At 46.0% G+C, this 24930-nt stretch overlaps 1 protein-coding gene across 1 annotated transcript; it reads left to right on the top strand.

Moving 5' to 3' along the window:
- Positions 1–11999: 11999 nt before the first annotated feature.
- LOC101930942 (protein FAM162B-like) lies at positions 12000–21438 on the top strand. Its single transcript, XM_008178971.4, has 4 exons — positions 12000–12336; positions 15653–15758; positions 18485–18593; positions 19651–21438. The coding sequence occupies exons 1-4, from the start codon at positions 12171–12173 to the stop codon at positions 19756–19758; spliced, it is 489 nt and encodes a 162-aa protein (XP_008177193.3). The 5' UTR covers positions 12000–12170; the 3' UTR covers positions 19759–21438.
- Positions 21439–24930: the final 3492 nt, after the last annotated feature.

Raw genomic sequence — 24930 nt, 5'->3', positions numbered from 1 at the left:
GTCAAGACATTTCTAATGTTAGATTCCACTTTGAGAATTCAGACATTTTGGACTCTGTTTTTCAGCCCTTGCACTGAGAACAACAGGACTTTGCCAGTGAGTCAGTGCAAAGAAGACGGCCATGCCAGGGCTGGTGTGCAAAACTCCTTGGGAACCAGTGGACCTGCCTCCATTTGCACAAGCAGATAATTGCATGCAGACTATGCATTTGGCAGTGCTACCTCCTGCTAACCGTACTGGAACTTTTACTGAGTTGTGGAGTTCACTGAGTTTTTCCTCTACTCTACAGATCTTGGTCCCTGTCTAAAGGGAAGCTCAAACAACCTAGAATCTTCTGGTTTTTGTACTTTGGGTCTTTGTGTGTGTGGGTGGGGGGACGGGTGAAAGGGGAATTCATATGAAATCAGAGCATGATTTGTGTGTTAAGACATCGCCCTTACACTAAAATGTTCAAATGTCATCTTCCGTGTCCCAGACTTCTCTCATAATGGAGATGATTCAAATCCAACCAGGAGGCCCCAGACTTTCTCACAAGACAGAATTTTGGTCAAATATTTCTACACTCTCATTTTTATCTTTTATGGCCATGTTTCTCGGGTTTCTCATTTCATTCTAACCCAGAGGGAAAATACGGTGGGAATTTTCTGAGGGATTCCTGGTAATCTGTCACCGGAGAATATCCTGCAAAAGTAAATGCTTTGGAGAAGGAAAAAAATAAGGGTGGGCGTATCAATAGAGTAAAGCCTAAAGGCACTTCTCGCCTCCTCAGAGCTAAGATCACATGTAAGTAGTCTCTCAGCCTATTAAAGGCTATGATCAAGTGTCTTGATGTGTTTGGGCTTTTGGTCCCGAGATGAAAACCTCATCTATGTCTCTTGGACCGTGAAGCGCAAACATGATCTCCTAAGCTAATTTCCTCGGTGCACACCAGTGCAGCCGAAAAGGGCCTGACATTCTGCAACTTCTGCAAACATGGAGGGGGCTAAGTAAGTGATGTTGGGGATTGCACACTGCCATCTTCAGTGAAAATGAGAATGGGAACAGGATAGAGGTAAGCCCCGGAGCCCGAAGCTCTAGACCAGGGATCGGCAACCTTTGGCCCGCAGCCCAACAGGGTATGCCCCTGGAGGGCAGGGACAGTTTGTTTACCTGCCACATCCGCAGGTTCGGCCGATCACGGCTCCCGCTGGCCGCGGTTCGCCGTCTCAGGCCAATGGGAGCTGTCGAAGGGAAAGAGCTCTCGGCCTCCATCTATTGGTTAAAAGGGAGAAGTACAGCTACAGGGAGAGCTTCATTTTCATAAGCCTCCCACCCAAAATTCCTCCATTGACACTTTGGGAGTCACCATAACTTTACACAAACTCAGAATTGGTTAGATAAAAGAGCTCCTAGCTTGTGGCAAAGATTCTGTACAAGGGCCCTATATGGTGCTGGTTTCCATTTAATGAGGGCCCTGCATCACTGGGAAGACTCTTTGATGGGAGGCAACACTGAGGTCCTTTCTACCCAGCACCCAAATAAAGCTTCAACCATATAGCTGCGCAAGGTGGTGAAGTCTCAGGCCAGGACCAGGCTGCACTATCTAAGAAATTGGAGATAGGCCTGCCTGAGTGATTGCAGGGCCTACACTATCACTGACACCAAACTGTGAGTGGAGTTAAGGCGAAGGGGCTGGGAATGGGGAAGGGAAAATGACATTGTAAAGGGCATTTTGCTTCTTGGATGGTTGCACTGGTGGGTGGGGAACAGAGTTAACCAATGACTGTACCAGTTACCATGGAGGAGTGTTTTACTTGTCATTCTCTTAGCCTGTTGCTGTGTTTTTCCAAGCTGATATTGTGTGACCTTTCCCCCAGTGAAGTTATCCATGTTTTGTACAACAATTAAGAGTGGGGAAGTATTGACTCTACAGGATGCACAGGGAAGGTATTTAGTCATCCTAGAAATTCTGGGCGGGGCTCAAGCCAGTGGTGTTTGTGGGTTTGAAGAGGGTCCCCCTCGATATTTGAAACTGCTCCTTTTTGCTGCTGCCAACAGCTGGCAGAAGGGTTATATAGGAAACATGACAGTGAGTGTATTTATTATTTTTTGGAGATTTATACAGATGTAATTTTACCAAATGCTCTGGACTCTCCATAAAAGCATGAAATCATCACCCCCCTTGTGGTTTTGTCACAACACAACTTTAAAATAGGAAGGCGAAGTGCCCTGATAGCAACTCACCCCCATGTCTACTACCGGTTGGTGAATAGGGACTCTTTAAGGGCAACTACTGTCAGGGCCGGCTTTATGACCCATTGGGCCCGATTCCAATACCTGGCGGCGGTCCGGGGCTTCGGCGTCACTTTGGCGGCAGGGGGTCCGTTCCGGGTCTTCTGCGGCACCGAAGGACCCCCCCGCCGCCAAAATGCCGCTGAAGACCCCCGGAGTGGACCCCCCGCCGCCAAAATGCTGCTGAAGACCCCCGGAGCGGACCCCCCACTGCCAAAATGCTGCCGAAGACCCCTGGAGTGGGGCCCTCTTAGGCACGGGGCCCGATTCTGGGAAATCGGGGGAATCGGCTTAAAGCCCGCCCTGACTACTGTATCTTTAAGATACGTCAGTAATTTCACTGTATTTCTCTAGTAACTGAAGATAATATTGGTTTGGCTTTTTTCACTGCCGTTTCACTTTGTACGGGAAGCTACACTACCCACAAAATCTGCTCCCTGCTTGGTATGCTACAGCATTGAAGTAGATAGTCCCTCTTTGGTTCTTTGGGCTAAGACTCATTAGTTTGAGTTTATCAGCTCTTCCCAGAGAAATGGTGAATAATGAGCCTTGGTTCAGGTAATGAAATCCTCTCCCTCTTACATCTGATTACATTGTTCTCTATTATTTTTCTCAGCTCATAATTTAGCTTCCCTTGGGAACTTGTTTTGTAAACAGTGATGACAATGCAGATGCAAAGAAAAGTTAAAGCCCTTGTCAGCAGTACTTCAGGAGGCTGACACAGCATGGGGGCTGCCCATGGGGGTTGTAATGTGTGCTCTTAGCAGACATAGTTGGGGAAATCCGTGCACCTACACCAAGGCACACTGCATTGCTTTGGGTGGATGGGCAGAGGCAGAGGAGTCCAGTCCAGGAAGTTGAGTCTCTTACTTTCCTGGAGACAGACCAAGCTTTTCCCTTGATAAACCAGCCTTTGCGGTGGCTTCATATGTGTATTTACACGACATGGGCAGCCCAGTGACATTTTTTGCTAGACTGGACTCATTGTTATTGTCAGAGGAGTAAATGTGGGTTTATGTAGGAACTCAGGAGTTAATGCCATGGGCTATCCACTGCCCTGTGCCTGATAAGCTTTAATCAGGTTTGGCCAAGACTTGATGATTCAGTCAAACACAACCTCCCTTCCTCACACGTTATTACGATCATTATTTATTTGTATCACTGTAGCATCTGGGGCCCCAGTTAGGGACCAGGACCCCACTGTGCTAGGGGCTGTACAAACACAGAACAAAGGCTCTGGCCCCAAAAGCTTATCCTCTAAGCAGACAAGAGACAGCAGATAGGTACAGACAGACAGGAAATGACAAGCAAACGTGACAACAGTGGTCAGCATGATGGGCAGTGCAACAAACCCAATCTATACACCATAATACACCCAGTCAGGCACGCAATGATATACACAGTGGAAAACCATCCCCGCTCCACTCCTCTCAGCACTCCTGTTTGGTCTCGTGGGTGTAGCTTGGTGGCTGTATTCGCCTGATTGTCCTTTTGATCACCTAAAGGCTTAATTGGGAAAGTAAACACATTGTTCTCCAAATGCGTCTTACCCACCTAACGGATTGCACCTGCTCTGAAGATGTCTTTCTGGTCTGTTTGATAGGGCTGCTCAAATATGTATCACATTTGAAAATGTGTGGGACTCTGTTGGAGTTTTTGGGACAAATTCATTCCTGGTGTAATAATTAATTTCACCAAGGAATTAATTTGGACCCGTATGTCAGACTGATTACATATATTTGGGCATTCATTAAAAATGAGATGTTGAAACAATTGTACGGGGTCTATTATAACAATCCCTCTAGGGTATGCAATTTATTGAACTGATTGATAGTACATGATTGTGCATGGGCTTAAAACCCTTAGACATTTTTATATTAGTCGAAGCGTAGCGCATCAGACTAGAAAACTGTATTTCTTCACAAAATAGTTCAAACTTTCTTAATTAGGTTCCTCTTGCCCCCTCAAACTATTGACTAATGGGCTGAAAAATTTCAAAACACACCTGTTTGTGAAGACAATGCCATTTTTCTAAGTCCTCCCCCCAAAAATCCTAGCAGACAGCCAGGCTGTTCTAGTCATTGCATTCCTCAAACCCTGTTGGGGAAACAGGTGTACATTAGGTTTAAATAGGGTGAGCAGATGTCCCAATTTTATAGGGATGGTCCCAATATTTGGGGCTTTGTCTTATAAAGGTGCCTATTACCCCCCACCCCATCCTGATTTTTCACACTTGCTGTCTGGTCACCCTAGGTTTCAATTAAACTGTTCTAAGACCTGAGAGTTGAAAAACACCTAAATTATTCAACTCAGAATCTATTTGATGGCTGTAGTGGTAGAAATGCCTTTGTTTTACCTACTGGTTCTTGCACACTTATGCTACATGTGCTATATCAGGGGTAGGCAACCTATGGTATGCGTGCCAAAGGTGGCATGTGAGCTGATTGTCAGTGGCACTCACACTGCCCAGGTCCTGGCCACCGGTCCGGGGGGCTCTGCATTTTAATTTAATTTTAAATGAAGTTTCTTAAACATTTTAGAAACCTTATTTACTTAACACACAACAATAGTTTAGTTCTATATTATAGAGTTCTAGAAAGAGACCTTCTAAAAACGTTAAAATGTATGACTGGCACGCGAAACCTTAAATTAGAGTGAATAAATGAAGATTCTGCACACCACTTCTGAAAGGTTGCCGACCCCCGTGCTATATATATCACTTTGCATTAGCTGAGGGCTTGTATTTGGAGAGGGATAGCTCAGTGGTTTGAGCATTGGCCTGCTAAACCCAGGCTTGTGAGTTCAATCCTTGAGGGGGCCATTTAGGGACCTGGGGTAAAAAATCTGCCTGGGGATTGGTCCTGCTTTGAGCAGGGGGCTGGACTAGATGACCTCCTGAGGTCCCTTCCAACCCTGATATTCTATGAAATCAGTTACTGTTTCAAATCCAAGCGAAGCTAGTCAATATGTAAATTTCATTAGCTGTAAGAACTGCAACCCCCCAAATTCTTTGCTGAGAGTCCATACTTCCCAGGAGCCTTACTGCTTCCATATGGCTGCTCATCAGCCTCTATGTAATGAGACAAAGCTTTAGGCAATCACAGTGCATTTCAGTCCAGTTGGCATGCAATGCCAAATGCATGCTGGCTGCTTGCCAGAGTTGCATGCTCTGGAGAGAGCGTCGTTTCGTTCCTACTGCATGGTACTCATGAACTCTGGGAAAAGGTCAGATCCTGGTGGCTGGCAGAGAGAGGATTAGTGATGACTAACAGAGCTCCCTGTAGCTCGAAAGCTTGTCCCTCTCACCAGAAGTGGGTCCCATACAAGATACTCCCTGCTCCCCCACCTTGTTTTGTGGTTGTGACTTTTGTTCCCAGCGATTCTGTACCCAGGGTGTGTGGAATGGTGAGCTAGGGAACAGTCCTCCTCTCCCACGTCAAGATTTCAGGTTTGTTCGCAGATGTTCGTAGTCCTGGAGCAAGTTCAATGGGAGTTTTGCTCAAATTACTCTGTGGCCTCATTAGGAAAATTCATATCTGGATTTCTGTGACCCTCTATACGCCAGTATGTCATAGCTGACGGATGCCTTACCTATTCCTAATGACTTACTGAGTAAATTGGAGCCATGATATAAATCCTTGGTTTAACTATGAGCAGGGGTTTCCATCATATCCAGGGTTTACAGGTTTGTTTGATGGCTCTCAGCATCCCCACGATACACATTGTTCCAATGTTGCGGACTCTGAGTAGAGCTCTTGTGCGTTGTATATTGAAAATTATAGCTTAAGTAAAGTTCAACGCCCAGGGAGTCTTTCCTTGGACATCAATGGGTTTTGGACCCAGTCCTATGTACAGAACTGATGGGACATAATACACCAGTTATGATCCGTGGTCCTGAAATCCTTATTCCCATGATCAATCTGTTCTCCACAAGTAGCCCCATTAAAGTCAGGGGAATGTCTAATGTGAGTAAAGGTTACAGGACAAGGCCCTGGAGTTATTAAAACATTGTGTTGTTAATCATAAATGGCAAAACGTTGTTAGTAATTGTGGTGTAACTCCAGGCAGGAATAAAGGTGTCCAATGATAATGAACAGGCAATCTTGTTCGGTAAAGATCATTTGCAAATTGAACAAAATGATTAAATACAATAAAGCAGATGCCAGGCCAAATCCTGGTCCTCGTAAAGTCAGTGGCAACACTCCCATTGAATTCAATGGGGCCTCGACTAGGCCTATGAATCACATTAGCTGGTACATTTGTTTTATAAGAATAGCAGGAGAAAATAAACTGTAAAATGCTTTCCAGGAGCATCTGTAGGTTTGTGTGATAGTAAACACCCCACCCTCTGTAGCTTTATGGTTTATTTGGGGTGCAAAATGCATTTGTCACTAATAACAGATTCATTCCTTGGTGGTGAGTTAGAGCTGAATTACTAAGATGATTGGTGAGACGCAGAGACTTTGAATTTTATTAGTAGCATGATCAATATAAGCGAAATCACTGAACTAGAAAAACCAGGTAAGGTGACAGCATCACATATACTCCCAAACCTGTGGGGCTGGGGGGTTCCCCTTAAGGTGAGATTAAGTGTTAAGGTTGCCACCATCCTGCTATCTCGAGGTCCCACAGATGGTCGGGTTTGATTTCCTTTTTATGCACCTATTCCTTACACCTACCTATTGCTGAGATCCTATTTGGTTACGTTTTGGCCTCTTGTCCATATTTGTCATCCCTGCTACCCACTTGGGTGGGTCTAACAACTGTCATAAGCATCTGCGCAGCTCGACGGTTCTCTATGCAATAGGTCTGGCTAAGTAAAGCCTTTACGGTCTAGACAGTTTATCACAAGGTCTATATTGCTGAATCTTCTCACCCACGGTTACTCACTAATGCCAGCTTCTATTAGGCTTCCTGGGGCCTTGTGCTAACTGTTACTACCACTGGGCCTCCAGCTAAATACTAGATGTCAGACAGCAAAGCCCACTTTAAAATATTCAGTAAGGTTCTTTGCATTCGAAAGCACAATAACTGTAGGTTCATTCGCACTATTTAGCAAGCACCGTAACTCAATTTAAAGATATAAATGATTATTTACCTGATCACCGCTCCTGGGTCCACGTTGTTCAAACTGATAGGTCGAAGGTTCACCAGGGAGGAAGCACCTGTCATTGTGAGTAAAGTGCCCTGTTCCTAGAAGTTCTTAATTATCTGAGCGTAGCACTGGTGGCAGCCACCCTGCTGGGGAGTTAAGGCCCCCGTATGCCGGTGGTGGTCTGACCTCATCACTGTAGTGAGTGAGCGCCTGGCAAATGTTAATGACGGTGTCCTCGCACTACTCTGCCTGTTTTAAAGATGGGGAACTGAGGCTCCCAGAAACAGCTGGCCTAAGGTCCCACAGGGAGGCGGGGCCAGAGTTGGGACTTGAATCTCCATTGCTCGTGTCCCACACCACTGTCTGAGCCAGGAGATTGTCATTCTTGCTTCCTGCGGATTGCTGCGGGAGCCCTCAGGAGCCAGCTGTAGGTTGGTTTCCAGTCGGCTTTAATATTTATTTTTTAAAATGTTCTTTGGTCTAAAAGAAACTGTATACTTGCGGGGGGGGGGGGGGGAAGAGATACATATTTGTAAAAAGTTTGATTGTTAAACCAATACTAACTCAGGAAAAAGATGTGTTGTTCAGGTTATTCCCATTGAAAAGTGCTTCTTCCCCAGTGACCTTTCACACAGCTGCTTGGCACAATAGGTGTGGTTCACCATTCAAGCTGTAAAAAGCATGTGATTGAAAACAAGGCACTCGCCATAACAACCTACAGTCTTCTGTAATGAGTCAGCCGCAGAACACTGCAACTCCAGATAATTACCTGCTCAGTGGGATAGGGAAGAAGGAGCTGGGAAACGCGTGTGCGGCGGGGAAGGGCAGAAGTCAGTCTGGTTCTCAGTCTCAGTTATTACTTGGGCAAAGTCCCACTGACGTCAATGGGAGAATTGCCTGACTGTTGCTTAAAAACTGAGTACGGGCCTCATTATTCCGGGAACTCCATTTACAGTGAAACTTGCCCCGGGGCCCGGACTATTCATTGAGATGGGGCTCTGCTTTTGTGCAGGGCCTGGGAAGTATTAAACACAAGAAGCGCTGATCTCAGTGCCAACAAGCATTTTAGGCCCGGATTCAGCAAGGTGCATTCTTCAAGTGACACACATTCTTAGGTTCCTTGCTGAACCGGGGCCCAAAATGGCACCGAGCAGGCGGAGGAGCCCAGGTTTCCCCCACCGGAGGGGCTGAGGGGAGAAGGAATTGGAATGCAAGATGCTCTAAGCGTGGCAAATGGAGACGTTACTGCTCCCCACATCCCAAGCCCCCGACTCTGCAGAGTGAGTTTTGAAGGGCATTCCCACGCTGGGCCCTCAGTTTCCTGTACAGGACTTAGTGTCCGTAAGTGCTGGTAAAGTCCAGAGCCTCCCCTGGACATTTCTGTTGTGCAGCCACGGGGTAAGTGAAGGGGGATGATGGCACAGCAGCATGGCTCCTAAGGGAAACGAGGAACTCAGAGCTACGCACACCAAAGCCTGCATGTAAAACTTGTCTCGTATAAACCAACCCCCCCACTTCTTCTCTGCCCATCTCCCCTCTGCACAATGGTCTAGCTCCATTGATATTCCCAGCCAGCCCACCAGGTTTCTGCCGTGCCTATTAGATCATAATCCCGTTCACTGAGTAACATTGGTTTGCAGGTCTAGCTTGCAGCAGAGTTTGCAGCTGGAAGCTCCAACTCCCATTTAGTTGCTGTACGGCTGTGTAATCTGGAAATGGATCTAATTTGCTTTATTGAATTACAAGCAAATTAAGCTAAATCCATTGTGTCATGTCTGGGTGCATTGTCTGTTTTTTGTCAGGAGGAGAAGCAGCGTAGTTGTCATCAGCACAAGTTTTTTCCTTCAATGTCAATAAATTCATGTTTTCTAAAACATAAACCATCTCTATAAACAGAGGAGTATGTTTCCTTGGGGCCAAGGGCTGAATAGCTTGAATGATTCATTTTGTTCCCTCTGTCTCCCATCTTTCACCACCCAACTCCTTAAAGAACATCCTAACCAACAACACAATCTGTGTTCTAGCGCACCGCTCCCTCCCCCGCTTTGATTGTCTTAGGCAATATTCAATTTGATAGCGTTAAGTGGTTCTTAAAACTTTCCCTTTGGCAAAAGCCTCTTCCCTTCAAATTAGAATTTTCTTCCTGGCTATAAATCAACTTTAGAGCCTCGTATGTATAAACAGAGTAAATAACACAGCGCTCCAAATAGGAAATTTATTTTGCATTTTCATTTCATGAACCATTAGAGAGAATATTGTGCAAAAACCAGAAGGGGAAACATCAAGCTGATAAAATGACATTGTTCAAGCTTCATTCTGTGTGTATAACATCTTAATAGGGATGATATCATTAAACACATTCAGGACCACCCAGACTTTGTTTAGGTTATAGCTATGGTTCAGTGATCACTTCCATTCAAGGACAAATATTACATAATGCTGTACTGGAGCCAAACTCATTGTAACTGTCACATACGCTTCTTACTTTGCTGACTATGAAATATTGAAAGTGCGGTTCTGCTCTGAAATGTTACTGTGCAAAACGGGCACTTTCTCCTTAGATAGGGCGACCAGACAGCAAATGTGAAACATCAGGACAGGGGGTGGGAGGTAACAGGAGCCTATATAAGAAAAAGACCTAAAAATCAGGACTGTCCCTATAAAATCGGGACATCTGGACACCCTATCCTTAGATTGCCTCTTTCTCTGTGGTTAACCTCTTAGCTGTTTGGAGACACAAATAAGTTGTTGATGACGCCCTCCTGTCTGCTTTGCCGCTCCAGCACGGCTAAGAGAGAGTGCGTAATATGAACAGGATTATTTTCAAAGCTCTTATTTCCAGGGAGGTTAGTCAGTGACAGCAGAGCCAGGGCTGGGTGGAAATTTTCTGATGGAATATTGTTCGGCTGAAAACGCTGATTTGAGAAAACAGAAATGTTCTGCGGGAATGTCCCATTTTGACAAAATTCCAGCGGCAAGTCGGCAGGTTTCCAATGGGAACTTGTTTGCCAGGCAGGTTTTGAAATCTGCCTGGTTTCCTGTCCACTTGCCCACTTGACTCTTTGGCAGCCTAGCAGCCCTGTTGCCAAGACACCCCGAATTGCCCTGACTCCTAAACTCCTGGGATCCAGGCAGCTCCAGGGGCCTTGGAACTGTTGCTAAAAGGTCACAACAGTGACTTTTTCCAAACAAAATGTTGTAAAACGTTCGTAACAAAACCCAGAACCAAGTGAAAATTGCTTACTTTTAGTTTTTGTGGCAGATGCCAAATTGGTTTCAGGATCCCTGAGATTCATGACCCTGGGCCAAGTTTCAGACACCACTGGCTGACGTTGTGGCTTCTGGGGGAAACCATCTTCAATTGAGTGGCTCTGAGTGGCTTCTACTTGAAACCAGGCATAACACAAAGGTGGCAGATGAATTTTGTTTTGTATTTGGGGGGGGTTAATCACAAGACTCACAGGAACTAATTCAGGGGGCAAGAACTCCTAAGAACTGAAACTGCCATCTGCCTAGACTTCTTCTCTTCTCTTCTCTTCAGACTGCCCTCACCACCAAAAGATTGGCATGCAATCAAGCTGCTTCCAAATTTGAGATTTTTAATCCTTTCTTTTTTAGGTACATGAGGTAAATTAGTTAATGGATGGCCAATAACAACAAAGAGCTGAGTGCTGTGACATCCACTGAAATCCAGGGCCAGTAATATATCAGGATTAAGGCTAAAATATTGTCACAGAGGTTATGGAAGTTGGTGCAGGCGGTGGGGGGACCCCGTAGCTCCAAGCCGCTGCCGTGGGGAACTCTGCAGCTTCCAGTCCCTGGGGGAGGAGGGAGACCTGCAGTTCCCAGCTGCCAAGGGCAGACCCCACAGCTCCAAACTGCTGTCAGTGGCAGGGAGGGGCCCTTTGTTTTCAGCCACCCTGGGTTGGGGGGGAAACCCTGGAGCCCCAGCAGTGGTGGGTGCTGAACCTTCCTCCGTCCCCATTTTATCATAGTTATTTTTAATAAAAGTCAGGGACAAGTCATGGGCTTCTGTGCATTTTTGGTTATTCCCCATGACCTGCCTATGACTTTTACTAAAAATAACCATGACAAAATCTTAGCTTTAATCATGATAAGTTCTCTCTCCACCAGCCTATATTTACCATTATTCAGTAACAAAGAAAGTGTCTCCTTCTTAAAGATGCATGTTTAAATCAATTGGTTTTCAAGATAAAATGTGTGTGATTGTTAAGGTCTCTTATAGGCTTAACCCGAAATGACAGTTAACCGCTACAGAACTTCCCTTTGGGAAAAGCATCTTTTCCAGCACTCTTTCTATTAACACCAACTGAGATTTCAGTTCTCGATCGCTACAGTCGTTACAGAATTTGTTGTTGCTGGTCATGGGGGTTACAGAGCGAAGAATAAGAGAAATGCAAAATCTTTACTATCATTGGCAGCTCCTTGGAGCTACAGAGCCTGAGACAAACAGTTCAGTGGGAATGGGGTTAGGCCCACTGTACAAAGGCAGGAGCAGTTAGGGTTATTGCCCTTGTGATTTTAAAGGTGTGTCTTTGAGCAAACACGAGCAGTAGATCTAGTGCTCAAGTCACTGTGACTCAGTGAAGGTGGTAAGTGGTATAAATATATGATACCATCAGCAGACATACAGCAGTTTAACCTTCGAACACCTGGCACATTTCGTTTGATTTGCTGTGTGCTGGCTGGCACATCAGGTCTATAGGAGTAAATGACTACTACTGAGTTGTTTATTCACTGAGGCACAAGAGGTAGACGTAGACATTTCAGCACTGGGCACACAATGCTGGGGCGGCTATTGAAAAGTGAGCCTCTTGTCACAAGTATTTTGAGAACAACCGATTTCTGGAGGTGTCCATGTACCAAGCACGCTCAGATATTGACAAGAAGAACCCTTTGTCACAAAGCAGAGGCCACAAAGAAGGTTATTTCTCAAACAGCTATTCCAGGTGGGTAGAAATGTTTTGTTCTGCAGTAAAATAGCTCGTGACTGACCCGTTTCTCTATCCCCTGGCTAAGCTGAGGAGATTCTGTATGTTCTTTACAGGGTACATGGACAATTTCTTAATTTCCATTTTAAAATAGTCCTGCTTCCATCAAAGCAAATGTTCCCAGTTCATGGAAAGTAAACTAGTTATATTAAAAACAAACCAGCCAGGAAATAGATGTATCTATTCATGCCCTAGGAATGAAGTCCTAGAAGAGAAGCTATTCATATTACGGTAGGCAGTCGGCCAGGGCTGATGGAGCTGCTATTAGACTCAAGCCTTGCAAAGTAAATTGTCATCTTAAGTTTACAAATATGCCCTGATAGCAGCTCTGGGATGCCCAGGGTTCATCCTGTAGCATCCAGGTAGGTCTCCCAGCGGGGTCTCTCCCCGCAGTGGGAGTGTTAGAAATTGGGAGACCCGTGATGTCTGTGCAGGCAGGGTTCGGGTCAGGCAGTGCCGAGGTTCTGTGTCCCCGAAGGCTCCTGCCGGGCACCAGATGAAGGTAATGTTCTCAGGCAGTGGGCACAGCAAGCCGGCTAGGCAGGAAGCGGACTGAATTCCACTCCCCTGGGCTAGAGAGACCCTGAGAGGGCAGTTAGTGCTGGCACAGTCTTCCCATGGGGCGAGGTGGCTTGGAGGGTGGGGTAGCTGCTTGGCGCTCCCGATGAGCCCTGCCGAGTGGCTCCCCCAGCAGTCACGATACCTGGTACCTTGCAGCAGGTGCTCAGCCACCTCCACCCCTACCAGTGTCACCCCTGCTGCCTAGGTCTCCTTTACTAACCTGCACTGCCAGTTTTCAGCAGCCTGGCCTGGCTCTCTGCCTTGGCAGGCTTCCGGCTGGCCATTTCTTGTTATCCTTTCACAGCCGGCTTACTTCAGCTGGCCTCACTTCAGGCCCAACGTTGGGAACGCAGTTCCAGGCTGGGGCACAGGACTGATTTTGTAGTGACACATGTTGTGAGAGACTACCAATGGGCTCCCCTGGATAATCTTGTGTGGTGCAACGCATTAGAACGGACGGTAGTGCCTGTAGCTAGCTCTCATGAGAGCGTGTTGTCAGTCTCCCAGTGGACTGTATCTTAACACAACCTCACTCCTCATTCTCCTTGTGGAACGGCAACATTGTCAAGGAATTAACACGGCGGACAGTTTGCTAAACCTCACTATTTTGAGCATTTAAAAACAAGACGAAACAGGAGACACGGTCTCTGGTCAACAAGACTCTCTTCAGCAAAACATCCCTCTTCTCTCTCAGAGCCAGAGCGTCTGCCTGGGGGAGAGGGGTGGGAAAGGAAGATAGATAAGGCCTTTGAGGAATGCAGGCGAGGGTCCAGGACATTCTCAAGTTCTGGCCCAAAGCAGAGAGATTCAGCGGGAACTATAGGCTGGAAGCAAAGCATGTGGGGAAAGGGGGCAGAGATCTCAGAAAGCCCTTGTGCTCAGTGCAAAAAGATATTGGGGAGAGCAGGGGAGACTCTGCAGTGCGTGGGTGTGCCCCGTGGTGGTCCCAGTCCCAGGTGAGGGGGGGGCAGAAGAAGGAGCATGGAGGTGCTGGACTGGAGAATCCTGGGAAAGGGTTGGGGAGGAGGCCAATGTTGGCAGTGGCCCTGGGGCAAAAGGAAAACAGGGAGGGTTGGGTTTGGGGCAGCTGGTTCAGGGACATGGCAATGGAAAAGCACAGACTCTTGCGTGGCAGCAGGGCGGTGCACTGAGGCGGTGCGATTATACCCCGCCACAGAGGAAGAATGGGCAGACAGGCACGTTTTGTGGACTTTTTGTTTGGTGTTTGTTAACCTGGGAAAGGGAGAATTTTTTGCTGGTTTGGCCCAAGGGCAAAACTGATCTAATCACACCAGCAAAGAGGGGAAGCTGCAGCAGTGGCCGTGCCTGGCGATGGAGTAGTGCGACTGTGTCAGCGCAGGGTCGGCCGGAAGTGCGTTCGGTTCCTGCTTGATACCAACTGCACATTGCTGTACGGCATGCTGCAGCTAACACGGTTACAACCAGATACAGAGACATGGGGAGGATGAATTGAGCCGGGTTTTTGACTTCTGAACACCAAACTGGAGGGGCGGGGGGGGGGGGGGGGGGGGACATCTTCTTGTAAATCTCTTGCTTGACCTGTGTGCGGTAATGCTGAAAAATGGATATAGTTTCAGACCAGCCATTTATTTGGGGGTTTTCTTTCTACAAACATAAAAAATGTACAGTCTGTTTTCGCTGCCAAGCTTTTCCTGGGAGCCGTGTGTGTTGTTGATTTCAGTGAAGGGAATTACTGGGGTGGGCGAGACACTTGCCACTGACATCTGGGATCAAAGTACAGATCAAGTCGTTCACCGCGGTGGGGAGAATGTCACTCTGACCTTGTGATACGTTTTCTGGGATGCTGCCCTCAAAGAGAGAAAGAGCCTTCGTTACCTCGCCACTCAGCGGATTGCTGCGAGCAAAATCAGCCCACGTTGGCCAGGCTGCAGTTAACAACAGGGCACTTGGAGCCAGTCCTTGGCTGTGTCCACCCCCCTCTTCCCCCACCCCCACCCCGGCAGCACCATTTTTATTAGAACATCTCAAAATTAGTTCTTTGAAACATTTTTTTTAACGGCAAAGGCTCATAAATGAAATGAAAATTCCCTCCCACCAAAGAAAAAGTGAATTTCTTTCCAACATTTTTTCAATGAAAGATTTTTCACTTCATTTACAGGCTTGATGCTGGAATGATCTTAACATCCCTGCTGGCCTTAAAAATCTCGGGGTGTCATCTTGGCCCATTGCAATCAATAGGAATCTTGCCATTGACTTCAGTAAGGCCAAGGTTTCATCCCATGTATCCAAGTTTTGCCCCCAAATTGGAAAATTCCATAAAATTCATTAAATGAAATTTTCTAACTTCGTGTAGTGTCGTTGTGAACAATGCACCGTTGCATTGCCTGGCAGAGCGCGCATCCAGAATGTAGACTGGCCACTGGTATTTTAACCATTGTTGGCAATGGCTAGACTACACAATGACTAAAAAACCCCTTTCATCATTGCTAGCACCAGCTGAATTGCAATGGGGAACAACTACAAAACAAAATGTCTAGACAAGGCCCTTGAGGTGGGTGGCTAAATCTCACTGATTTTAATTGAAGGTGGATTTTGCCCTTAACGACAGGTTTCCTAGAGAACGTGAAGCCCTTCTTTAAACTTTCAGTCCGAGACCTTTTTTCTTTAAATGCAGCTTTTTACTTCCACTCTGAACTTAGCTGATGACTTTCTTTGGTAATATCTTTTAAAGGCCGTAGCACATTCAGAAATGACAGAAGACCTACAGCATTTGATAAAAAGATGTTATTATGGGCAGGACGGTTTAAAAAAGAGGAGGATATTCCAGCTCTATTATCGTAAGTAGACCTGTTTTCTTATGTTGTCAAAATCTCCACCACTGGATATATGTAAAACTGCCAGTTCAAACCTTCCCTTACGTGGTCAGTCACCAACACTACGCTTATATAGTGAGTGTTCTTTTTTCTAATATTACAACCGGACTACGTGACCGTGAATGAATTGTGTGGGCGCGCTGCTATCTCGGTCCAAAAATAATACAAACCCATCTTGAAGCAGTAGCCTTTTTTGCCAACTCTGTAAAGTGAACTGGGTTAAATTGCTTTGGAGATTAGGAATTTCAGAAGAGGACAGAAACCATTTTTAACACACATTGCTTTGTAGCTCACAAATCACTGTGCTGCCTAGTGTCCATTTCAGGTTATGTGCTTTAACCACTTATATGAATTAAAGTGATTAAGAAAGGCACATGGGAACATCCATAGCTTTAGCAAAAAACATCTGAAGTGAGTGTCCATCATACCCATTTATACTTTCATTTCCCTATTTAGATCTTTTTTTAAAAAAGAACATCAGTTCAACGAGTAAAGACATTAATGCCTCCTGGTTTTTAACGTTGGTGTGTTTATGTGGTGGTGGGGGGGTTCTTTACTTGGTCCTCAGCACATGCTTTCCCCATACAGATGTAATTAAAGCCACTCTTTTCTACAGTTTCATGAGCGATTGGCTTAAGCTGTCATGCTAAAATGTCTATTGCAAGAAATAACGGTCAAAGAAGTGCCCTAAGTCATCTGCAGAACCCAGTAGAAACAGCTCCGCAATGACTATGAGCAGTCAACATGTCTCTGGGAAACCTGCATCTACCATCTACAGCCTCAAGGGCTGAACGTAGCTTTGGCCATTTCATGCATTTCCCTGGCGTCAGTAGGAAGGTGTTTGGGAAAACTGCCAAGGTGCGGGGCTGTGATGTCTCTGAGCTACAAGGACACCTCACTTAGCCGGGGACCCTAAGTAACAGCGCTGCTGGGATCAAGCAATAGTCCCAATAAGTTTAACATGGGGAAGGGTTTGCACCAGAATGCTAATGCCTGCAGCAAGAAACCACAGCACTTACAAACTGCTTGTTTGCCACCTGCCCACGGCTCTGGCCTGCACAAGCGCACATCTTTCTTCGTGCCCAGAACTGCAGCACCGGTGGTATGTTTTTCCCCTCATGATGTGTGGAAGGATCTGCAATACAGTTAATTGTTGCCTAAGATCATGTTTGAACTGCTGTGAGATTTTGCAGCTCTGGGAAGTGACTCATTCGCTCCTAATGCCTCATGATAGTGACCGTTGTGGGCACTTAACACAACTGAACACCAGGAAAAGAAACATTAAACAAAGATGTCTTCAAAGTGGGTGTTCTGGCATAGAGGATTCCCCTGGGCTCTCTGCTGAGGGAGGGGACAGAGTCAGTGGGGAAACACGTGGGGCTTTCAACAGGTGGATTGACTCGAAGGTGTATTTGATTTGGGGGTGGGGTTAGTGCAGGAATCTGCCTCTTCCTGTGGCTCAGATCCGTTCCCTTTTGAGATTTGTTTTCCATTCAAGGCCCTAATCCTGCAAGCAAGCACAAATGTGCTCAACTGTGCGGTGATAGGGAGTCTCCCTGAGACCCACAGGACCGGGAAAGGTCTGCAGGTGTTTGCAGGATGGCCCCGGAGGTGCTGACGATCAGTCACTACTCATGCCCGCTATAAAACATGGATTATAAGGACACGGCCCAGATCAAGTCAAGGGCAGAGCGTACTCACGGTCCCAGGAGCAGGGCAGGAATCAGACAGTGGCTCTAAGAATCACAATTTGCTTCCTGACTTTTCCTCTGCCCACCCACCTGTGCAAGAAGTGGCTTCTCTCCCCACACTGGCTCCCGCGATGCAGGTGACCTGCACTGGTGAACTATGTTCACTTAGTCCTGCTGAGAATCTATTAATAACTTGTGTAACTTGATGGCCACAGTTGCAGATGCGCTGGGCTTCATAAAATCCTCCCTGCTGGTGTGCTACTACCCTGTGCTTTAAGCCTTCAGCAGCTGCCCGCTCGCTTCCATCCTCATTGCAGCTGGGGGGCGGCTTGCTTTGCTTTGGCTGACTTTTCGACGTTGAAAAGCCAGACTCGAGACGCGCCTCGTGCGGGAGCTTTTCTTGGAATGTTATGGGATGATAATAACAGACCAAAGGGGGAGTCACCGTGAGAAGCAGCTGCAATGTGAAAAGCTTCCATTAATCAGAGCCAAGATGTGCATTCCTGGCCCAGGCCAGAGCACCACGTCACCCCACCAAAGGTAGCATTAGCCGGCAGTGCCATCATTCGTACGTACCAATGGGGGTCGGACCCCCAGCTAGGTTAAAGCAGCACAATCAGCTGAGGATGTGGCCCCCTGGATTTCAATCATTAAAAGGATTAAGTTGCACTCCAAGCTCTGCCACTGGTCTGCTCTTCACTCTTGAGTGGGTCAGGAAAAGGCAGAGGAGCTGCATTCATTCCCTGGTGGGCCTCCGTCAGATGTTTGCTTTAGGCCGCATTTGGCTAAATCCCTCAGGCAGCGGCTAGTTTACTGTTAACTTCCTGTTTAACAATCAATCAATATAAAGAAAACAGAAAACCTCTGAGCAAAAATAAACTGGCACTGGCAAGAATTGTGCAATTCTTTAAACAACTCCCACCCCTTCCCCCCCAAACCCCTCTTGTTTTATGTCATGTTGTTGTCATCTGACCAGAAATCTGCTCTGTCCTTCTGCAGAGCTGAGGTCATCAAAGCTGCTACGAGCAGAGTGAGGATCAAAATTTGCTACATCACAATGGCACTGACTCTGCTAGGCTGCTTGGTCATGATCATCTCAGGCAAGCAAGTAAGTGTGTTTGTACTGACTGGTCAGCAAGCGCCCTGTTTGAACGGTGCAGGCAGGTACGCATTTTTCTTAATAAATACAAAGGTGTTTTGAGCAAATACACATTAAACAATATATTAGGGATGATGAGTTACTTACCACATGTTCCTGACTCTAATATGGTCTTGGTCATGTGACTCATTGGACAATGATTCTTTCTGATTGACTTTGCAATAACCCATCGCAATGCAACTTTAAACCCAGTTATTTCTCTGTGGCTCAGTATGGGCCGTCTCCAAGGAGAATGGACATCTCCTACTGACTTCAATGGGCTTTGGCTCAGGCCCTAAGTGAGACACTGTATCCATTTCTTTCAGGCCACTCAGCCCCTTCTTTTCCCAGTGCTGTGGGCTCTCACGCCCCACTGACCAGACCACACAAGCTCAGCTTGCCCCGGAGGAACTGTCATTTGCTGCGGCATCACTCAGTCGCTGCTTGATGTTGCCGCTGCCTTGCTGGTTGTGAGGCAGGCCATCCAGCACCTCGGTCTAATTACACACGCATCAGCTGTGTGCAGTGACTATTCCTTGCTGGGCTGGTGTGACCCTCCTGATGAGGGACAGCAAGGAAAAAACACTGCCTCCAAAAATGTCAGCTCAGCATAGGTGGGAACAGGTGGTCTCCTGGCAGGGATGGGAAACCTAGATGTGGAAACTGGTGGCCTGAAGCCTGTGAGTGAAATAAATTAAACAAACAGTGATGGATGGATGGGTACTGGAACCAAACAAAAACAACTCCAGAGGGTCTCTGCTTCTGGGTCTTTCAGTGATGAAAGCCCCCCCGGTTTGTCCTAGCTGTTCGCATGCCTTTGGAGCAAAGGCAATATGCTTTCTCTGCTAATCAGAGGCTGCAAATGCTGGCAATTAGGTGAAGCAAGGAAATCTAGCTTCAATAACTTCTTTCACTGTAAAAAATCAAAAGAACACTGGGGTGCCAAAGCCAGAGAAGCAAACAAGTGGGATATTTATTGTTGGGGAAATTTTATTGTGCAAATGAGTTTCACCGTTTATATTCAAAGGCTGCTAGAAGAGAGGACACGCTGCTGAGGATGAATACCGAAAAGAAGGCCATGTGGAGGGCTGAAGCAGAGACAGACCTGGAGGCAGCTGCAATGAAAGCTCAGTGATCAAGACGGCATTTATTTTAGCAGCAGGCGATAAGTGATTTATACATGTGGCCTATGCACCTCTGCTCCGCTAACTCTTTGGAGCTTCTTGTCACGGCAAAGATTTCCCGTAGAAAACTGTTTACTTATGAATTTTGAAACCCTACTGGAAATTCCAACAGACTCACTTAGAAGCCTTCTACTGATCTCTGAGCTTTTGCATAGGCCTCAGTTGGAGGGTCAGAAATCAGTAAATCGGCTTTTTTCCAAGCCGACGTTGGCCAGCTTGGAATTACCTGAAAAAGAGGACCAGGGTGGTTCAGCAGATTGGGTGTGAACCTGGGACTCTGGAGACCCGCATCAGCTCCTTGCTTTACCACTGCCTCCTTGCGTGACCTCGATCCGTCCCTGACTCTCTTTATGCCTTAGTGAAATGGGGGAAATGGCATTTGACTGCCTCACAGGGGTGTTGTGAGGATAAACACATCATTGATTGTGAGATGCTCAAATACTGTGGCTAGGGTGAGGACAGAAGCAGTATTCCTAGCCTGCAAGAATTTTTGAGGTTTCAAAAAAATTTTCCTATCCCAGATCAGGATGAAAAGTTGAAATCTCAAAAGGTTTTGCAAACAAAAACAAACAAAACCCACAATATTTGGGGGTCAAGCTAAGTATTTTTTATTTCAATTTTGACCTTTCCCCCCTGTTTTAGAAACCTTTTTTTCAGTCTAAATTTACTAAGATTTTGAAATGAAAAGTCACTGTGACTCAGAACTCTCAAAACGTTCTGGATGGAAGTTGCCGAAATGGGACAATCTGTCAGTTTCAGCTCTTCCTTCCAAAAAGCTTTTGAGTTGGGAGATTCGTAAACATCAACCATGTTTTAGCACAAAAATAGTTCAGTGAAAAATTCCTGACCAGGTCTAACTACATTAGTGGGGGCCATATACATTTCTTAGAAAATGTTCTGGCGTTTCTGGTACCACCCTTCTAAATACCAAGCCAGGCTCTCAGTCTTTGCAAGGACAAAAGCAGGTAGTGCTAAATCAGAGCAACCCAAACGTACCATATTCTAGCAACTTGCTTTAAGGGGGTGGTGGAAAGCTCGGTAAAAGCCTATCTGCTGGGGGGGATAATGGCTGAGCTGAATTTTAAAAATCACTTATGCACAAATCCTGTCTTCACCCCCATCCCAAAAAAGCCCCAACGTCTCCTCTCTGTGGGCACGCTCAGCTTTGATTGGCAGTAGAATGTGTGTACTTCCTTAGCAGCGGGGTGGGGAGCAGGCAAATTGTGGAACAGCCAAGCAGGGAGGTGTCCACGCTCCCTGTGGACCTGTTCTTCATGAGGGAGAATGTGGTGTAGCACCAAGCTTGGGTTGGGTTGGTCCATGGGAGCAGCTGGACCATGGCCAGTGGATGTAATCTCAGGGAAATATCAGCTCAAAGGTGCTGGGGCCAAAGAAGATGCATTCGCTATCAAGCAGGTCTGCTGGTGACCTTGGTGACTGGGTCCCTATGCAATGAGCTTTATCTCAGGATACCTGCCCTTAGGCAGAGCCGCACCACCATGGCAATGCGTTTTGCCTTGTTGCATTGCACTGTGGTTCTAGCCATAGCCTCACATGACCGTTCCTAACCGCTTATTTAGTTTTGATTGTAGTCAGAATTAATTGTTAATAAATTATTTGCTAAACTTGGATTTTCTGGTCACCATAGTTCATTAATTTGTAATAAAACAGCTGTCCAATTCCACCTAAAATAAATGCATCTTCTCACAGCTGCACTGAAAAAGCGTCACCAAAGCCTCTTGGCTGATGTCTAACAGCTGGGAGACTGTGCTAATGAAATATTGAAAGTTACATTTCCACAGAAGTGATTAAACTTTCAGACATGAAAATGCACCAGTTTGGATGTGTGGGGTAATGACCTCAAACACCCTGCATTATTCATGATCTTTTGGGCTTCAAGAGACTTGTACATTGCGTGAGGTGAACAAGGCTATTGGCGGGGAAAAATATACATCTATCTTATTCATAAAAAATGCAACCGGTGTATAACATAGTGAATGCACGGTACTAAACTCATGCCTAATGTAACATCATCAATGTCAATGGGGGTACCCCAGGGATGAGTTGGACTCCCCACTATAGTTAAGCTTATTACTCATATTGAATTCTTTGTATTCGAGTTATATCTAGAGGCTCCCAGTCAAACCTCAGGGCCTTGTTGTGCCAGCCACGGCAGACACATAACAGGAGTTCACAAGCCAGACAGCACCTGTTAAGAGATCCAGGCCCTAGAATGGAGTCCTACCAAACTCACATGGTCCCCAGGGTGTGGAGTGGAGTGGTGGGTGGTGGGGGCCAGGACCACCCAGAGCCACTGGGGTTTGGTAACGCCCAGCCCTGTAGGGAATCTGCCTGAAGCTGCATCAGCTTTTCCCTGTGTCTCCTCCATGCGGTGGAACCAACGCCATGGGCAGCAAGTGACAGATGCACATGGCAGTGCAGAGCCAATGGAGCTGGGCTGTGTAGAAGCCAGGGACGGGGCTGGGCAGGGGTATCAGAGCCAGTGCTGTGGCATAGAGCAGTGGAGTGGGTGGTTCTGGCCCCATAGGGATCTCGGAGCTTGAGGGGGGAGGGTCCCAGAGCTCAGCCTCCGGCTGGAGCCTGAAGGTCGACACAACCATTGTTAGCCCTGCGGTCTGAGCGCCTCGAGCCGGAGTCTGCTGACCCCGGCCAGCCACGGCCGTGTTGTGGGGCTTTTATCCCGTGCAGACGTACTCCCCTCGTTACAGGATTAGCGTCAGAGCTTCGGTGAAGGGAACCAGGCTGAGTTCCCTTCAGGCTTTCTCTTGGGAATGGTAACTGGCGCTGGCCTAAGCGGATTTGGCCCTCTGTACATTTGGCCACGGACAGGGACATTTGTGTATCTCCGTCTATACTCACAGATGGGCTGGTTTGCTATGTGAAGCTGATTCTTTGTGTGTAAGCTGAAGGCTTGAATTCTGCTTAATAAATTCACAGGAGGCGGAACATGCTGTCTTTCTACTGATGGCCAGATAATTGGCAAATCCTCTGTTGAAACAAGGTGTTCAGCATGCTCAGACTTCTACCCCATGGGCCAAGAGCACTAGTTGGCAGTTCAAACACTAACATTTATCAGAACTATAACTTTCCTGGTGCCTATTTTTTAACTGTTACGACTCCTAAGAGAAAAACAGAGGCAGTCTTAAATATACCTATAAGAACCAGCAAATGAATCAATTACTCCACCCACCAACAGCTCCTCATCTCTCTACCTGAGAAGCAAAATAGCCGGGGGGTTCTTGGGTAAGAGAGAATCTTAAATTCTCCTAAATAGATGAGGGCTCTGTTGGCTAATACATGAAGCTCCTGCATTACAAGTGTCAGTAAAGGAGAGACGAAGCAGTCTGGATTCCAATTCCTCGCACCCATTTTTAATAATAGAATTCTGAATATTCAAGCCTGGTTGCTTTTGGGTACTCGTCGATTATAAACAGAGCTGGGTGAAATTTTTCAGACCAATTTTTTTTTTTCGTGACACATGCAGATTCATCTTGCATCTGAAGAAGTGAGGTTCTTACCCACGAAAGCTTATGCTCCCAATACTTCTGTTAGTCTCAAAGGTGCCACAGGACCCTCTGTTGCTTTTTACAGATTCAGACTAACACGGCTACCCCTCTGATGCAGATTCAGTAACACACATATTGTGACTTCATGCCGGATTGGCCAAATCTGTTCACGTCAAAAAAGCAAAACAAAAACAAAAATTCCGAAAAAGTCAAAAGCTTTTGTTCTGACATTTTCAACAGAAATTGTCACTTGTTTGGGTTCAAAATGATTTTTCAATTAGAAATTTCCTTCAATTTCATTTAAAAAAAATCAAGCTTTGTTCTATCTGAAATTATTTTTTTCTTCAACTTCCAATTCACTGAAAAATTTTAAAAAATTAAATTTTGGTTTGACTCAAAACCAATTGTGTTTTCATTTTTTTGTGGAATTGCTAGTAAAATCCAAAAAGTCAGTTATTCGCATAGCTCTAATTATAATGAAATATACATGTGCATAGTCATCTACAAGGTCTGTTTACAGGAGGATTAATTTTTAATGTAAAACATTCTGCAAACAATCATGCTAACCAATGTCTGACTTGACCTCTACCCTGAACGAGAAATTGTTGGCCCAGTATAATGCAGTGTCCTTTGTAGGTCATTGTAGTGTAGTAATTACAGATGCCACTAGAGGATGGTATAGTGCTGACTGCTCAGATAATCTAGGATGGAAACTCTACATATTTAAATTGGTTTCTTTCTGCGTTTGTCAAGTTCTTTGAAATCCCCTGATGAAAAGTCTCTAATTAATGCAGTATCCTGCACGTATAACAAGCAAACTCCATCACATTTCAGGTTTTTCTGTCTATATTGTTTAAACATTATCCTCTAAACCCCTAGTCATTTTTAAAGGTGGTGTAGGAGTTGTTATTAGAGAGGAGTTATTATTATGTTTTTAAGCATTTACCATCTGTATCACCAGTCTCTCCCAGTGGAGAAGAGGAGGAGAAGGCTGGTCTTGTAGCTAAAGCAGAGGACTCTAGAGATCTTGGTTTTGTTACAGGCATTCTGTGGGCAAGTCCCTTAACTTTGCTGTACCTTTGTTTACCCCTCTATACAAGACAGCTAAGAATACTCCCTGCCTTGTGGGGTTTTGAGGCTTAATGCACTCCTATTTATAAATGTTTGGAGATCCTGGAGCGGAAAGCACAGTGGATATGCAAAATATAACGATAAATATTGAGGAGGATTTTCAAAAGTGCTTGGCATTGGGCTAATTCTATTCCCACTGACGTCAATAGTATAATTCCCATTGACACCAGAGTGAGCAGATTAGGCCAAGAACAAGCACTTTTGGAAATCCTAGTGCTGGGTTAATTTTAAAGGAATAAGGAGGCCCCAGAGCCAAAGATCTTAACCTGCCGCTGCCACTGTTAAACATGGGGCAGGGTTTTGAATACAGACACATCCGTTTGCTTAGTTCCATGGCAACAACTATCACTAAAATTCTTTATAAAGAAAAAGAAGGAAAATAGGAACTTGGAGAAGAAATCCCCCCCCCCCTCCCTTGACGGGCTCTAGATGGTTTTAAAGATGGCAATAACTGTCCTTTTAGGG

The sequence above is a fragment of the Chrysemys picta genome, chromosome 9, assembly GCF_011386835.1.
Source record: "Chrysemys picta bellii isolate R12L10 chromosome 9, ASM1138683v2, whole genome shotgun sequence".
NCBI lineage: Eukaryota > Metazoa > Chordata > Testudines > Emydidae > Chrysemys > Chrysemys picta.
Note: the sequence above shows the minus strand (reverse complement) of the source record. Positions and strands in the feature narration are given on the sequence as shown.

What these genes read in the sequence shown, in the direction of transcription:
- LOC101930942 (XM_008178971.4), top strand. Translation starts at nt 12,171, where the DNA reads ATGCTGGGGCGGCTATTGAAAAGTGAGCCTCTTGTCACAAGTATTTTG. An exon ending in TTCTCAAACAGCTATTCCAG is followed by an intron (nt 12,337 to 15,652) that starts GTGGGTAGAAAT and finishes TATCTTTTAAAG; the next exon opens with GCCGTAGCACATTCAGAAAT. An exon ending in TGATCATCTCAGGCAAGCAA is followed by an intron (nt 18,594 to 19,650) that starts GTAAGTGTGTTT and finishes TTATATTCAAAG; the next exon opens with GCTGCTAGAAGAGAGGACAC.